Source organism: Schistocerca serialis, chromosome 1, assembly GCF_023864345.2.
Source record: "Schistocerca serialis cubense isolate TAMUIC-IGC-003099 chromosome 1, iqSchSeri2.2, whole genome shotgun sequence".
NCBI classification, from domain to species: domain Eukaryota; kingdom Metazoa; phylum Arthropoda; class Insecta; order Orthoptera; family Acrididae; genus Schistocerca; species Schistocerca serialis.
In genome coordinates, this window is record NC_064638.1 from 899,923,895 (window position 1) to 899,941,673 (window position 17,779).

The window sequence follows — 17,779 nt, forward strand, 5'->3', positions numbered from 1 at the left end:
GACTGCACATTGTGTTCCAAGATGAGAAGCAACTTATGTCTGATTTGACACAGAAAACGTAAACATATGAAACAAAAACTGTAATGTGCAAGGAACAATTTCCAACAAAGAATAAACCACCACCTCCCAATCTGTGTAATCTCTCTGGAAGTTATCAAAACACAAATTTAGAGGAATTCATTGTGTCATTGAAAGATTTATGGGAACAGCTTTCTAAATGTGCAGTTTTCTAAACTGCTATTATCATATCTTCTGTCCTTGAACTGTTTTCTAGACCATTTGCCATTTTAGATGAATGCAAACCATGCTTGTGCAGATGGAACTAATTGATCTGCAGTGTAATTCCCATTTTAAAGACAAATTATGTTACATTACAAGTGCCCAGGATTTTTTTTTTCCTTTTTTTTCTTTATGGTGGAACTAAATAAGTCACCATTTTGTGGCTACCTCAGTAACAAAATTATGCAAAACTGTCAGTATTTTCCTGTGTCCCAAATATAAACTTAACTTTATCTAGTCTCCAGTGAGCCACAAATAGCTGAATAATACTGAAAATTGGTTTTATTTGTGATCTATTAGTTGACAAATGTGAACCCAAGCTTCATGCAAGCCAATTAGTGTTCCTATTCTGACTGAATTGCCATCTAATGTGAAATGTTTGCATTTTTCCATCTTCCTGCTGAGACAATATGTGTGGAGGTGAGGGTACTGTGCAGTCAGATGAAGGAGATCTGCACAAGTGAAAGATCTCACATGTGTGCAGAATCATTGGCCACTTTTGGCATAGACAGTTACAGTATTGACTCTTTGGCAGTTGCCCACAAGAGTAAATAAATAAAAACTTAAGATTGCCCAAAGGGAGAGGCAGGGAAGTAAGCTTAGTCTCCCTCTTGAAGGGCTGATGGCCCGCACCCATGAGTTGTTCTATGGCAAAAACAGAACTGAACCATGACCATATGGATTGCCTATCTCTTTTGGTCTCAAGGGTCTAATGCTTGAACCCCTTCACTGACTGGGATTAGTCTTTTCATTCACTTCAAAATCATAAAAAGAAACAATGAGCTATGCACAATATTCTGCATCCCACCTACACTCCCAGACTGCTGTGAAGTGCATGGTAAAGTGAAGTGAAACACACAAAAATCTTTTGGTAACATCAATGGCAGAAATGCTTGCTGTGCTTGTCAGTGTCACACACAATGTAGTTTAGGCCTGACTTCAACCAGTATCTTATACAATCATAGTTAAAAACACCCCCACTGAAACTGCCACTTTATAGTTTCCAAACTACCTGTGTAATGTAATGAGTGCAGAACAGATGGTGACAAGATGTACTCAAGACAACAGTTTGGCAATAAAAGTAGGCAACATTCGTTGTAGAACTACTGTAACAGAAGATCACAGAACTGTTCAGTTGGCTCTAATGAACAGAAAGATGACAATGACTGAAATAGGAACAGAGGTTATAGGAAGAGTGTCACCACAAACTGTTGGGAAGAGATTACTGCAAATGGGGGTGAGATCTAAAATTACAATGTAAAGCCAGAGTCAACTTGGACATTCAAAGGCATTCTGTGGCGTTCAGTAATGTGACTTGCTTCTGTTTGTGAAGGCCAGATTGCTGTCAACATGGATATGGATGATGAGGACTTGTAGGACTCCTCTTGATAGGTCAGGGGTGCACTACACGAAGGAAGCAGATACTCGGGTAGCAGAGTAATTGTGGAGTGCACGTGAGGTTTGTTTTGGGTAGGCAGTAGTTTGAGGTGCTCTGATGAAGACTCACCACTCAATTCACAGCAAGGGAAGTCAAACGGCGTTTGGAATAAAGACAGTTCAACTGTCACAATTTCATCAGTAAACTGTCAAAGTATTTATAATAAAGTTCCCAAATTTACAATCCTACAGGAAAGGTCTCATGCTCAAATTCTTGTGACTGACCGCAGGATGAAACCTGAAGAGGAAAACTGTAAGATATTTAGTGAGTCATTGTCTCTATTGAGGTCAAAGTTGAATGTGACATTGAAGTCATATGGTCATATACAACAAGTGTAAGTGAAATGAAGTTAACTGTTGGATGTTTCTACCAACCACCCATTTCCACTGTGGAAGTTCTAGAGTCATTCAAAGAAAGTATACTGTCAATAGCCTGTAAATATTCAGATCAACAGTACTAGTTGGAGATAACTTGAACCTGCCAACTGTAGACTGGGATGTCTGTGGATTATGGGGGGTACAGACAGACAGCCATGCGAAATTCTTTTGAACATGTTTTCTGAAAATTGCCTTGGACAGCTAGCTTGGCAGCTCACATGCAGTGGAAATATCATAGACCTGGTAGCTACGAATAGGCTGGACCTTATTGACAATGTCAGTATAGAAATGGGGTTAGTGATTATGATATCATTATAGCAACTATGATTATGGAAGTTAATAAATTAATCAAGAAGGCTAGGAGAGTGTTTCTGCTAGATAGAGCAGATAAGCAGCTATTACCATTTTACTTAGCCAGTGAAATGGCATCACTTAGTACCAGTAATATGGATATAGAGGAATTAGGGACAAAGTTTAACCAGATTGTAAATCTGGAGAGTTATGTGTCTAGTAAGTGGACTAATGATGGAAAAGACCCACCATGGTTTGATAACAAAATTCGTAAGATGCAGAGGAAGAAGAAGCTGCTGGACTCCAGGTTCAAAAGGGCACACACAAGCAATGACAAGAAAAGGTTAGTAGAGATTCATGTGTCTGCCAAAAGATCTATGTGCGAAGCATACAACTACCGCCATCACACCTTAACAAAAGATCCAGCAGAGAACCCAAGAAAATTCTGAGTGTATGTAAATTTGTTAAATGTGTCTAAGGCTTCCATTCAGTCCCAGTCTGGTGTAGCAGTTGAAGATAGCAAAATGAAAGTTTTAAATTTCACATTCAAGAAATCATTCACACTTGAGAACCATAGAAAAATACCATTATTTGTCCATCGAATGACATAGAAATAGGCATACCTGGGGTATAGAAACAACTTAAACATTTGAAAACAAATAAATCACAAGGTCTAAAAGTAATCCCAGTTTGATTTTACACAGAGTACTCAACAGCATAGGCCCCTTTCTCTAGCTTGCATTTACCATGAATCTCTCGCCCAGCAAAAAGTCCCAAGCAACTGGAAAAAAGCACAGGTGGCTTCAGTACGTAAGAAAGGTAAAAGAACAGACCACAAAATTACAGACCAATATTCCTAGCTTCTGTTTGCAGCAGAATCCTTGAACATATTCTCAGTTCCATTGTAATAAACTTTCCTGGGGCTAATCAGCTTCTGTCCATGAATTAGCATGGTTTTATAAAGCATCACTCATTCAAAACTCAGCTTGCTCTTTTCTCACATGATATACTGAGAACTATGGAAGAAGGGCAAGAGGCAGATTCCTAGATTTCCAGAAAGCATTTGATGCAGTGCGCCTTTTTGGACTGTTAATGAAGGTACAAGCTTATGAAACAAGTTCACAGACATGTGAGTGGATCAAAGACTTCTCAAATAATAGAAACCAGCATGTTGTCCCCAAAGGCATGTGTTTATCAGAGACAAGGGTATCGTCAGGAGTGTCCCAGAGATGGGTGATAGATCACGGGTGTTCTCTGTATACATAAACAATTTGACAGACAGGGTGGGCAGCAGCCTGTGGTTGTTTGCTGATGATGCCATGGGGTATGGTAAGGTGTTGATATTAAGTCACTGTAGGAAGATACAAGATGACTTAGACAAAATTTCCAGTTGGTGGGATGAATGGCAGCTACCCTAAATGTGGAAAAATGTAAGTTAATGCAGAGTAATAGGAAGAACAAACCTGTAATGTTCAGATATAATATATCTAGTGTCCAGCTTGACAGAGTCACGTTGTTTAAATATCTAAGTGTAACACTGCAAAGCGATGTGAGGGGGAATGAGCACATGAAAACAGTAAGAGGGAAGACAAATGGTCAACTTCAGTTTTTTGGGGGAATTTTAGTGGTTCACCTGTAAAATATACTTCATATAGTATGCTAGTGCGACCTATTCTATTGTAATGCTTGAGTCTTTAGGATCCATACCAGGCCAGATTGGAGGAAGGCATTGAAGCAATTAAGATGAGGGCTCCTAGGTTTGTTACCGGTAGGTTAGGCAAAACTTAAGTGTTACGGAGATGCTTTGGGAACTCAAATGGGAATCCCTGTAGGGAAACACTACTGAGTAAATTTAGAGAAGAGAAATTTGAAGCTGACTGCCAAACAAATCTGATCATACTAACATACATCATGCATAAGGACCACAATGATAAGGTATAAGATATGAGAAATTAGAGCTCATACAGTCATTCTTCCATCGCTCTATTTGCAAGTGGAGCAGGAGGGGAAATGACAAGCAGTGGTACAGGGTACCCTCCACCATGCACCTTAACAGTGCCTTGCTGAGTATCTATGTAGACATAGATGTAGATGTAGACCTAGTAACAGTCCATAGATTCTTGAGATCCATGCCTCTCCAGCACCTTGAAGCAAAGTATGGGGAGCCATTAGATATATGTTAACAGACTGCTTTGGTAATTGTTGAAGGGAGGCAGACTGCTCATCAGTATGGTACAAGCAGGGTGCCAGATGGAAATTCCTGATGAAGCAAGGCCACACACTGAAGTTCTGAACACAATTTCCTTCAGAGATGTAGAGATCCTTGACTTGCCTGCCTGATCTCTAGATTTATTACTCTTAATACACATGTGAGATGTGGTGGGAAGATATTTACATACTCATGAACTAACACGCTTCAATACGTATTTCAGGCATGGGAAGAAATTCCTCCAGATGACAATCAAAACCTGTTAGCTTTCATGCCACAATGAATACAAAGCATAACCATCTCTACGAGAGTCAACTTTGCTGATGTTGATTATGGATATCAGTTCCAAATGAAATGAATGTTCAGTTAATAAATATCAATTATGCAATGACCATATCAAAAAGAATTGATAAATATTTCACTGGTACTTCTCAGTGCAACACTTCCCATTCATATAAATCCTGGTAATAAAAAAATTGTAAAACAATAAGGATACATTGATCAGAATTTACACTGAAGACATACGTACAGAGGAACTTACGTAACATTCACAGAAACTCCATATGTATAATTTTGTATTTTTGTTATAGTAGATAAAATAATTGATAAGGGGATGTTTTTATTATATATATGTGATAATTACTACAACTAGCCTCATTTATTATTTTTTCTGTCCTGTTTTTCCCCCTATCTCTGGTATAAATTTCTCACCCATGTCCATGCCCATATTCTAGTGGAATCTTGCTTGTTGAAATCATGAAAATTTGCTACAATAACAGTATAATAGGGACAAATTTTTATGAGATGTTTCTGTTGTTGGTAACATATGTGAAATAAAATATGAACACATACATTTCTAATTTTGTTGTTTTCTTCCTGAAGAGTCTGCACAGCTGGTCCACCCACTTCAGCTTCTCTTTCTTTTTCCATCAATTTTTGCTTCATTTCATCTATCTGTGACAGCAGCGACTTCATTCTCTGCAAAAAATGAAAAATGTTTTGAGCAAACAAATGATAGAATCTTTTTTTAAAATATCAATATTTTTCCACAATTAATCTTTACTTCAACAAAGGTGTTTGCAACTCCACAGCAGAATTGGTTTAGATCACCTTTAAGATTAAGATCTGATTTTGGCTTTGTGAGTAACATCCTACCAATATGACCATATCTCAGATGTGCTTAAATGATTTTGTCAACCAGTGGTCTGCATCTCTACTATGTTTGGAAACTCCACTGACACTATCACACACACAAAGCAGGAATAGCATTCCACAGAACTTGGCTGTTAATGGATTAGCGACAGCTTCTTTGGAGTTAACATTTCATGGAATACAAATATCTTACAAACTACCGGTACATTAGTAATATCATGTGGCCCATACATCTTTGACTGAGCCTCTTCTGTTCATAAGATTGTAGAATTACTTGGACTACAATTGCCAGCTTTTACTGTTTACAGACAATATAACCTCATAACGAAATAGCAAGGAGCATATCTTATGTATAGTGATGGACAAAAATATATTAAAAATGACAATGTGTACATATAATATGGGCTTAAAAATATAAAATATGGAAAAAACATGGAGACAAAAAAACTACAATTTTCAAATAAACCACACTTTATTATACCAAATACAAACAATATTATGCTTGTTCAGCCTCACTGGCATTATTTGTATTGTTATAATACACAATCACACTTTTTTTAATCAAAACTATTTCTGTTTGAATGGAACAACGCTTTGTGCTGACTGAAAGATCTTTCAGCGTTTCAGGATGTGATTGGAGCAAACTTAAATTTGCACAATCCTAAAAGTGATTATGGCATGTCAAGTTTGTCAGCTATTCTTCTGTACAGTGTACTGTTAATTTTTGTCAGCAGATTAAATCTTTTATTTTTCTCAAGTAGGTAGTTCAATTTTTGCTTTAACTCATCAATGGATCCTTTTGCTTAGCTAATTGTCATATTAATGCCTTCAATAATCTTCACATTGGCTTTCAGTAATGTTGAAGGGTTTTCCAATGGCTTAATCTGATGCAATGAAAACTAGCAACTGCTTTTCATGTACCCTAAATCAATCTTTAGAGTATCACTTTCAAGAGGTTCTTTTCCATTTAAAACACAAGCAGGGTCATCTTCAAATTGAAAAATAACTGTTTTAATGTCACTGAAATGCTCAACATAGTATTCAACTGCTTCTGTCCATGTACTCCAACATCTCAGTACGTAGTGTTTCGAGAATTTCCGCTCAAATTCTAGAATCACTTGGCCTTCCACTGTCTCAAACACATGATATTTTAGATGTGAGTGGGAGAAAGGTGCCCTATCTGCTGTGTGTAACCTGTCTGTGTGTGCAGGTTTGAAGTGCGTCGTACGAAAACGGTAGACACGGCGATCGAACGGCACCGACAAGTGCTTGTCAGTCAGTCCATGGAAGACGTAATGAAAGCAAACGGCAGCACCAAGGAACTTCAGTATTATTCTATGCTGTTTTATAACTGTGATTGTTGTTAGTGACAAAAGAACAATTGAGTGTAAAAAGATTTTTTGTAACTTTTAACTTGAACTTGCTAGAGGCAAGATACGTGTATGATTCCTGTATAATAGAGTCATGGTTATAAAACCAACTCTGTTGTAAATGTAACTTAATGTGAGACAACACAGGTGACTTACAAGAAATCAATTGTTTACGTGAGAAATGTGAATTTTGTTCTTTGTGGAAGTTCAAATATACCAATAGTTGCTGAAAAGTATTCTTCGAGTACCTCATTATTTCACAAAGAGAGAGAAGTCTTAAAGGTTCCTGTGACTTCCACCATTTGTTGTGGGTTGTAGAGATTCCAGAAGCCAGCTATCCAGAAAAGAAGATCAGCTGCTAAGTATTTGGAAGAAGGATCATGCCCAATAAGCATTTAAGTCACCTTCATACTCCGCTCTAGTCAGCGGTGGTCTCAATTGTAATGCGGTGGTCTCAATTGTAATGTCAACAGCAGCCGATGCAGTCTCTGGAGGAGTGTGCCTGCTAAGTATTTGGAAGAAGTCATCTTTAGTTGTTAGAGGATCATGCCTGATAAGCATTTAAGTCACCTTCATGCTCCGCTCTAGTCAGCGGTGGTCTCAATTGTAATGCTGATAGCAGCCAACGCTCTCCACATGTAGTGGAGCTACTAAGCTATTCTTTGAAAGTAATCTCTTATCCAGTTGGTCTATGCAAACCTGGGTGCAGATTAATAAACTGCTAAGAATATTAGATTAATAGAAAATATGATTTTGTATGAATCATTACATAATTGTGATAATATGATACATAATTTTATACATAATGCAGAAAGTTTTTTTTTTTTTTTTACCTTTTATGAGATGTGATATACAGGATGTTACAAAAAGGTATGACCAAACTTTCAGGAAACATTCTTCACACACAAATAAAGAAAAGATGTTATTTGGACATGTGTCCGAAAATGCTTAATTTCCATGTTAGAGCTCATTTTAGTTTCGTCAGTATGTACTGTACTTCCTCGATTCACCACCAGTTGGCCCAATTGAAGTAAGGTAATGTTGACTTTGGTGCTTGTGTTGACATGCGACCCATTGCTCTACAGTACTAGAATCAAGCACATCAGTACGTAGCATCAACAGGTTAGTGTTCATAATGAACGTGGTTTTGCAGTCAGTGCAATGTTTACAAATGCGGAGTTGGCAGATGCCCATTTGATGTATGGATTAGCATGGGGCCATAGCCGTGGTGCAGTACGTTTTTATCAAGACAGATTTCCAGAACGAAGGTGTCCTGACAGGACGACGTTCGAAGCTGCGCATTCCCAAGTAAGTCAACTCGTGTAAGAGAAGTGGGAAGTTTGCACATACACTTCACACACTCTTAGTCATCAAAAACGTTAGAAGTTTTGGTTCTGGTGGTAAAATAATGTTGGGGTAACATCTCTTTAAATTTCGAGATCCTACTGGAAGTTCCCAAAAATATTTTTTTCACATTTGATATTAAACTATCAACATTTTTGTAATTTACATTTATGCATTCTGCAGATCTATTTATTCCAGGTGCCAAACACATTATATGGATCGTTTTAGGATATAAAACATAACAGGACATCTGCAGCTTTAATCATATAAGGAACAGTATTGGTAATTAATAGGAAAACTTAAAATGCTTTGCTGATGCTTAGTAGTTAGATTCAGGAAGTTCTTCAGTGCCAACAGAAAGGATTTGCCCAGTTCATCTCCATACAGTCATCCTATTACTGCATTGCCAATGCACCATCCTTGAGTGTCCGTTGTCTCATCGATTGTGACCCATGTAGTACCATCCTGAGTTATGTCTCAAATTAATGCCAAACAATTCTCATAAATGCTGCTGACATAATGTTCTGTAAGTGTGGATTCATCAGGAATATGTCTGCCTAAACACTTCTCTAGCAAGCTTTTAAACACAGGGGCTGTTTCATTTTCATGATAGTAAATCTGCCCAAATTATGACATAACATAAATCATCTTCTACAAATATGAGCATGTAATGTGAGATCATTTGGCCAAGTAGGTTGGTTACAAAATTTGGGAAGTAAGTGGACCGTGTTGGTGGTACAGCTGTGGCTGTGAAAAATGTTTGTAGTGAAAGAGTAGAATGAATCCATCGATTACAGTACACTGAGACACACTGTGTGAGTAGTAGCTCACTGCTTGACGACCGCTGAACAGTGGTGGCAATGTATGTTGCATATTCAAACACTGTATATTGATATCAGGTCCCAAAAGCATGTGTTTATAAGAGTGTGCAGCCTGTGAGATGGTTTGCATTTATTATTGGTGTAGTACCCATAGATGTGCAGCACTGAATATGTTGTATCTTTCATAAGTTGAGGTTAAGTCCATTAGCAGAACACCAGTGAATGATACTGCGAAGAACCTTCTTTACCATTTTTTCTGGATTGATTACAATACTATTGTCATCTGCAAAAATAACTGATTCTATTTGTTGAACATTAGTCAGGAGATCATTTACATATACACTCCTGGAAATGGAAAAAAGAACACATTGACACCGGTGTGTCAGACCCACCATACTTGCTCCGGACACTGCGAGAGGGCTGTACAAGCAATGATCACATGCACGGCACAGCGGACACACCAGGAACCGCGGTGTTGGCCATCGAATGGCGCTAGCTGCGCAGCATTTGTGCACCGCCGCCGTCAGTGTCAGCCAGTTTGCTGTGGTATACGGAGCTCCATCGCAGTCTTTAACACTGGTAGCATGCCGCGACAGCGTGGACGTGAACCGTATGTGCAGTTGACGGACTTTGAGCGAGGGCGTATAGTGGGCATGCGGGAGGCTGGGTGGACGTACCGCTGAATTGCTCAACACGTGGGGCGTGAGGTCTCCACAGTTCATCAATGTTGTCGCCAGTGGTCGGCAGAAGGTGCACGTGCCCATCGACCTGGGACCGGACCGCAGTGAAGCACGGATGCACGCCAAGAGCGTAGGATCCTACGCAGTGCCGTAGGGGACCGCACCGCCACTTCCCAGCAAATTAGAGGACACTGTTGCTCCTGACGTATCGGCGAGGACCATTCGCAACCATCTCCATGAAGCTGGGCTACAGTCCCGAACACCGTTAGGCCGTCTTCCACTCACGCCCCAACATCGTGCAGCCCGCCTCCAGTGGTGTCGCGACAGGCGTGAATGGAGGGACGAATGGAGACGTGTCATCTTCAGCGATGAGAGTCGCTTCTGCCTTGGTGCCAATGATGGTCATATGCGTGTTTGGCGCCGTGCAGGTGAGCGCCACAATCAGGACTGCATAGACCGAGGCACACAGGGCCAACACCCGGCATCATGGTGTGGGGAGCGATCTCCTACACTGGCCGTACACCACTGGTGATCGTCGAGGGGACACTGAATAGTGCACGGTACATCCAAACCGTCATCGAACCCATCGTTCTACCATTCCTAGACCAGCAAGGGAACTTGCTGTTCCAACAGGACAATGCACGTCCGCATGTATCCCGTGCCACCGAACGTGCTCTAGAAGGTGTAAGTCAACTACCCTGGCCAGCAAGATCTCTGGATCTGTCCCCCATTGAGCATGTTTGGGACTGGATGAAGCGTCGTCTCACGCGGTCTGCACGTCCAGCACGAACGTTGGTCCAATTGAGGCGCCAGGTGGAAATGGCATGGCAAGCCGTTCCACAGGACTACATCCAGCATCTCTACGATCGTCTCCATGGGAGAATAGCAGCCTGCATTGCTGCGAAAGGTGGATATACACTGTACTAGTGCCGACATTGTTCGTGCTCTGTTGCCTGTGTCTATGTGCCTGTGGTTTTGTCAGTGTGATCATGTGATGTATCTGACCCCAGGAATGTGTCAATAAAGTTTCCCCTTCCTGGGACAATGAATTCACGGTGTTCTTATTTCAATTTCCAGGAGTGTATGATGAATAATAGCAGACCTAAGACTGAGCCTTTGGGAATGACAAACATGACTTCCCCTCAAATAGAATAGCGACACCAGACTACATTTGTTGAATTTCTAAGTACAACTTTCTGCATTCTTTTGGTTGGCTATACCATCATTCCAAAAGACTTCAGTTTATATAGTAGAATATTGCAATTAACGGAGTCAAGTGCCTTCAATAGATCATAGAAAATAACAACCTCAGCTATTATGTTATTTAGTGCTTCTTAAATTTGGTGAGTGAATATGTAAATGGTATTCTCAGTAGAACAACTCTTCTGACATCCACTCAGACTCTGATTTTCTGAGGCTATTACTGATGCTCAGGTGATATACTATCCTAGAATATATCACCCTCTCAAAAATTTTGGAAAGTGGTGCTAGTAGTGAAGCAGGATGTTAGTTTTTGGCATGTCTCTTATCATCTTTCTGAAACAGTGATTTAACTACAGTATATTTCAACTATTTCTTCAAAAATGGTAGATTTAGTGATGCATTATATATTACAGATAAAAAAGGACTTATTATATGGGAACTAATCTTTAATGTTCTATTGAAAACACCATCAGATCCACACGAGCTTTTATTTTTGAGAGAATATTTAAAGTTCTTAATTTCAGAAGTAGAAGTTGTTGATACATTCAGATGACTGATTTTTATGGGAGTAACTTTTCAAAATAGTGCTCTGATTTTTCTCTTGAAATGTTTGTCCCTCTATTTTCTTCTATATTTAATAAATGGCTTTTAAATATATTTGCTACCTGTGATACATAATTTGTAATCACACAATACATGTCATCTGCTTGGAGCAGCTAATCAGAGACCATTGACGTGTTCTTCTTTTCATTTGATGAGTGTCTAAATAAGGAAACTAAAACACATTCAGGTCAGGTCATGTGAGGTCTCTCACTTGTTCCTTTCAAGATTTAATATTGGCTTTCATTGTATTTTGTTGTTTCTGTATTGTAACTTATGTTTTATCAAGGTACGCCATTTCAGTACAACAGTGCATTGATAATTTATCACAAATACATTGTTCTTGGTATAATATGTTACAATTAAATTTCATTTAAGTAAAAGCCCTTAAAACATACTAAGATAAATAGTAATAAAGCTCAGTGTAGGTTGTACTTAAGGGGATGTAATGGATTTTGGTCCAAAAAAATAGATTTTTCAAAAATATTTTTTCTTTATCTATACAGTTTAATCAATGTTGTGTATGAATTTTATGGTGATATCAGCTTTAGAAATGCCTTTAAATTGTTAAACTGATTAACTGAACGCTGGCAGCCATTCCCACCTTTTCCAACATTTGGGAAACTGCTTGCTTCAGCGGAATTTTTGTCAGTGTGAATGCTATTTTCTTTCAATACCTTTGGCTGACATCTACATCTCTGGCTGACATCTGTATCTTTGCCTGAAAACTTTCTTGCATGTGGTTTATTTATGTTCTGACAATACTAACACATGTTAGTAGGTGGAAGGTTGAATTCACAAACCTTTATGTGTAAGACAAGATTTATTCATAATAGATAGTGGAAAAATTGTATTTAGGAAACAAGTTTCATGGAAATTGGTTTACCATAAAAAAAGTGGAAGCAACTCGAAATGAAGAACATAAGCTCTCAGCTTCAGCATTGAAACTTACGACAGGAGAATTACACAGGTGTGTGAATGACGTTGACATGAATTCCACTAGATTCAGACTTATTGATTAAGAGCTTCTCTGCCAGGCTATAAAGTTTTCATGTTCATGTGCTACCAGTAGCTGTAAAAATATGGAATGCATGATTATTGTTGAAGAAAGAAGAGGGGGAATAGCTTCTGATTTTAAATTAATTTTTAATTCATGTGGCTATAAATTTTCATCTCTCTCCTCCAAAAAAAACTGACACTGGTGGTACCTATGAAAGCAATTTTAGGTTAGCATATGCTCTGAGCTGCCTTGGACAGGGCAGGGGAGGAGGTAACTTATGGTGTGGTTTTCTGGACATGCCTCCACCTTGTGCAAGGTTTAAAGAAATAAATAAAGAAATGTCTGATGCTGTACACGATACTGCCCAAGTTTCTATGAAGAAAGCAGTGGAGGAATTGGTGGAAATAAATCAAAAAGTAATAGATCCTGGGGTAGATACTCATGATAGTGAATATCCTACAAATTTTACTGACCTGTGTGTGTCTGTAGATGGCACCTGGATGAAAAGGGGTTACACATCTCTATACGGAGTTGCATCTGTTATTGGTATTGACTCAGGTAAAGTCTTAGATGCAGAAATTATGTCTAAATACTGCCACCAGTGTGAAACAAGGAAAATGTCCAACAAAGAAGACAGTGAAAAACTGTGGCAAAAAAAGCATGCAGTAGCATGCTCTAAAAATTATAGTGCCTCAAGTGGGGGCATGAAGGCTGCTGCAGTTGAGCGGATGTTCTCCAGATCTGAGGACTAGTATGGTGTTAGATATACTAAATACCTTGGTGATGGGGATTCCTCTTCATTCAAAGCTGTAACAGATAAAAATCTGTACAATACAACAATAAAAAAGTTGGAATGTGTTGGCCATATTCAAAAGAGGCTTGGTGGTAGGCTTCATCCCTTGCTGAAAGAGAAGAATGGTGAATTACTTGAGGATGGAAAACAACTAGGAGGAAAAGGCAGGCTTACTCTGAAAGAAACTGATTCTCTTCAGTTATTTTATGGGCAAGCTATCAGGGACAACACATAATTTAGAGGCAATTAGGTGTGCTGTGTGGGCAATTTTTTCTAGAAATTATTCACTGACCAAACTCCAATGCACAATCTGTGTCTGAAAGATGATCGGAGTAAGTTCAACAACAGAAATGTGATGTATTTACACAAACACTCATTACCAGAACCTGTTATGAATACAATTAAGCCCACATTCAAGATTTTTGCAAACCTTGATTTATTGAGGAAATGTTTTCAAGTAAAGACACAAAATACAAGTGAAAGCTTCAATAATTTAATTTGTATTAGATGCTCAAAGAGGACATTCTGTGGACTTGAAGTACTCAAAATAGGTGTCTATGATGCAGTTTTATCTTACAATATCAGAAATAATTGCAGAATTTAAGTGCTGAAGAGACTTGATATAGATCCTGGTGTGTTTACAACAAAAGCATTTTGCATTATCAATGAGAGCAGGGTCAAGAAGGCTAATAGATCAGTGTCTTACCTGCAAATACAGGCCAAGTAGATTCAAAGAGGAAAGAAAAGAAACCTGGACAATGAGAAGAATCAGTATGGAGGATTTCAAAATTGGTGTAAGCTTATTACATGTAGAAGTATGAGAAGAAAATCTCTGAACCTCATTTCCTCTGTTTTACATTTTTTTTGGTTATTAGAAGCCTTTTCTCAAAAAGTATATGCACTAATGATATGACATTTTCAGAAACTGTTCCCAATGAGCTTCTGTCTCCCTGGAACTAAAAAATACAAGAATATGAGATGCTGCATTTATATTCTAATTTTAGATGATTGCATGTAGAAAAAAAGTTAATTTTAGATGTGCAAAATTAAAAACTTTTTTAATGACACAATTTGTACCATAAATTAATGACTGTAGTTCAGTGGCCGTATAACCTTCTCAGGACACTACAATAAAATTTCCTGATTAATTGCATGATTAGAATTTGAGTTATGGCTTTTTATGAAAAAGACAATAAAAATTAAAAATTCAACTTTCTGGCAAAATATTAATTCTGCATATCTTATCATATTTTTCTTTTAAAAACAGCTCTTTCACTTTACACATGAAAAATTTTATATCTGTACATTAATAAATACAGCTGTAATGACTTTTTAAATAAATTTTTACATTCTCCATTACATCACCCCAGAAGGTGGTCTTGGGGTTACCAAAAATGAAACGATCATATGGAATTGATGGCTGGAGTGCCCACCTGGAAAAGTTCGGTCACTGAATAGCAAATCTTTTCAGTTTATGCCTGTTGCCACATGAGGTCACTTGCATATCAAAGATGATGAAATGATGATGAAGAAAACAACACCCAGTCCCTGATGAGAGAAAGTCTCTGACCAACTAGGAAACAAACTTGGGCCTGCTGCATGGCATGCTCAGCTAAGGGGCAAATTTATGCTTAGAGATGTGCAGTTATGGAGTCAAAGGAAATAGATTGCATGACTGCTATCTCTGGCTGCTCAGGGCTGTCTTTCCTGAGCAGCCAGAGATAATGGTCATTTGTGCATGAGATGTGCTTGCTTGTGTGAATGCATGTGTGTTATTCTTTCCTGATGAAGGCTTTGGCCAAAAGCTTAATGTGAAATAGTTTTTTATTGTGCCTGTCTCCAGTTCAGAGTGTCACAGTTATGGTGAGTAGCAATCTGTCCTCCTTACAACTGTTGATATTCCAACACAGACTTTACATTGTTTCACGGAGGAGAAGAGTTGACTACGACAAAACCTTTAGTCCTGTAGCAGGCACTGCTAAGTGTTTCTGTAAATTTGAGGATGAAACTTGTACAAACTGATGTTTCAACTGGTTTCCTTCTTGTGATTGGAAAGAAACCATATACATGGAGCAATTTGAAGGATGTGTAATGGGTCTGAGAGAGCATGTTGCTTGAAGAAATATCCCTATGGATTGAAGCAATTCTCTCATTGCTTGAATGAGAATTTCAGCTATCATCTTATAAAATTGGGCTTCCAGAAGAGTCAAGCTAATCCTTGTCTTTTTATGATCCAGAACAGCTTTAAGAAAATATCCTTCATCCTTTATGTTGATGGTGGCTAATAGCGACTGAGAGTGAATAGGAATTTCAAGGATTTGTAGGTGATTTATGAGAATTCAAAATTACTTTAATGCTGGCACCATTATCTACAAGTCACTCTTTAAACAGAGGAAACATTAGAGCATTTCAACATGAACAACTCTAAGGCTGTAGCTACCTCTATTATAAAGGACAAAGCAATCTTCTGTTGCCATATCCACAACTGAAACTGAAGCTGTGGCAGGCGGTGAAGCTGCTTGTGATACTGTCTGGATCAAGAAGTTTTTGACAGAATTGGGCCAGATGAAAGAAACACCAAATTTACAGATTGACACTGAAGTGGCTATCCAGCTTGCCCAGAATTCTGGGTTCCATTGAAGAACAAAACTATTCATAGAAGTTCATGAATTAGTGTTGGTGAATTCCAGTTTCAAAAGCAGATTCCAAAGAACAACTTACCCTTACACTAATGAAATCATTGTTTATGATTAAATTTCATTATCCATGTAAAGATATTGAAATTTACAAGTAATTCATTATGGGAGATTGTTGTATTTTATATCTTTGGTGTTATTTAATAACTAAAGCTATGTCCCAACCACACCATAGAAGAGAAGTCAGGCATCTGTTCCTGAACTGAAGCTGCCATTTGCAGGGATGAATACAAATGCTCACCTACTGACTTGAAGTGTATGAGAAACAACAAATGGAAACTGAACAAATTAAAATACTATTTATTTCAAAAGTGCTACTGAGTATGTGTCTGTTTTAAATGAATACTTAATAATTTACTGTATTAAGTCTACATCAAAAGATATGAAGCTAAAGTTATCTGTTCAAGAATGTAGGGCTTGTTTCTTACAAATGGTAGTGAAAGTGCAGAAAGTTATCTATTCAGGTTAGTTGGCCAAAACTTATGAAGTAGCAGATAGAGAAATTATTTTATCATTCACAATGTTCTTCACTTTTGGTTCATGTTTAATATTTCTTCAAACATTCTCTGTGTCGCTCCTTTGTGCTAATTATAATTATAATTATAATTATTATTATTTTGATGGCACAATTTCTTTCCACAGTTTTATCATATTTCTCCTTCAACTAGAAATGGAAGTGAACTATTGTGATCTCTAAAATAACTTGAACTAGCCAACTCATTTTTAAATGCATTACAACAGAGATGCAGAGACTGTATTAACAATATCTGCATGTGTTAAGTCATTGTGTATGCAACCTTTTGTCAGGTATTTGACATCAGTCACTAAGTGAAAAACATAGCATTCTGTGTAAATGGTGGGTTCAATATGTGAACACTGCACTAGCACCAGTGGGTACATATGTATTTAGTCTCCCCCAAAAACAATGAGTTTAAATTTCATAAAGTGGCTATAAGCCCCCTTGTTTGAAGAAAATTCAATTCACATCTGCCATATTTTCTGTAGTTAAGAGCGTTGTCTACTTTGTCATGTCTGCCTGAAAAAATCTTTAACCAAATTCAGAAACTCATTCTCACTTCATTTCTTTTCAAAAAAGCAATAAACGTTAGTGATTACTTCATACACTTGCAGCAACAAGTTAAGTTTTAATCAAAATATGAACAAACTTTTTGATGCAGATAAAGCAGCAAGATAACTCAAACCTTGTTCGTCTACTCACAATAACTTTGTGTTGCTAGAAAACTGGATGTTGCTTTATATTCAGCAGCTTCAGTAGGTACCACATGTAGGTTACAAGTAAACTTCAAAATGCATTTTGGTTTGCTAATAGAAACAATGACTGGCAAAGAAACTCTATTTTTTTTATGTAAAAAAAGGAGGGGGTCATAGCCTCAGAAACCAGTCCACTATTGATGAGAACATTTTTAAAAAATCATGTTAAAGTCCAGAATGAGATTTTCACTCTGCAGCAGAGTGTGCGCTGATACGAAACTACCTGGCAGATTGAAACTGTGTGCCCGACAGAG

At 38.0% G+C, this 17,779-nt stretch overlaps 1 protein-coding gene across 1 annotated transcript in view; it reads right to left on the reverse strand.

The window, feature by feature from the left end:
- Window positions 1–17,779, reverse strand: part of LOC126444898 (uncharacterized) — a 697,169-nt gene that overhangs the window by 541,510 nt on the left and 137,880 nt on the right. The window contains exon 3 of the mRNA XM_050090969.1: window positions 5,447–5,572. Coding sequence (XP_049946926.1) covers window positions 5,447–5,572 — 126 coding nt within the window. The remainder of the gene's footprint in view (window positions 1–5,446; window positions 5,573–17,779) is intronic.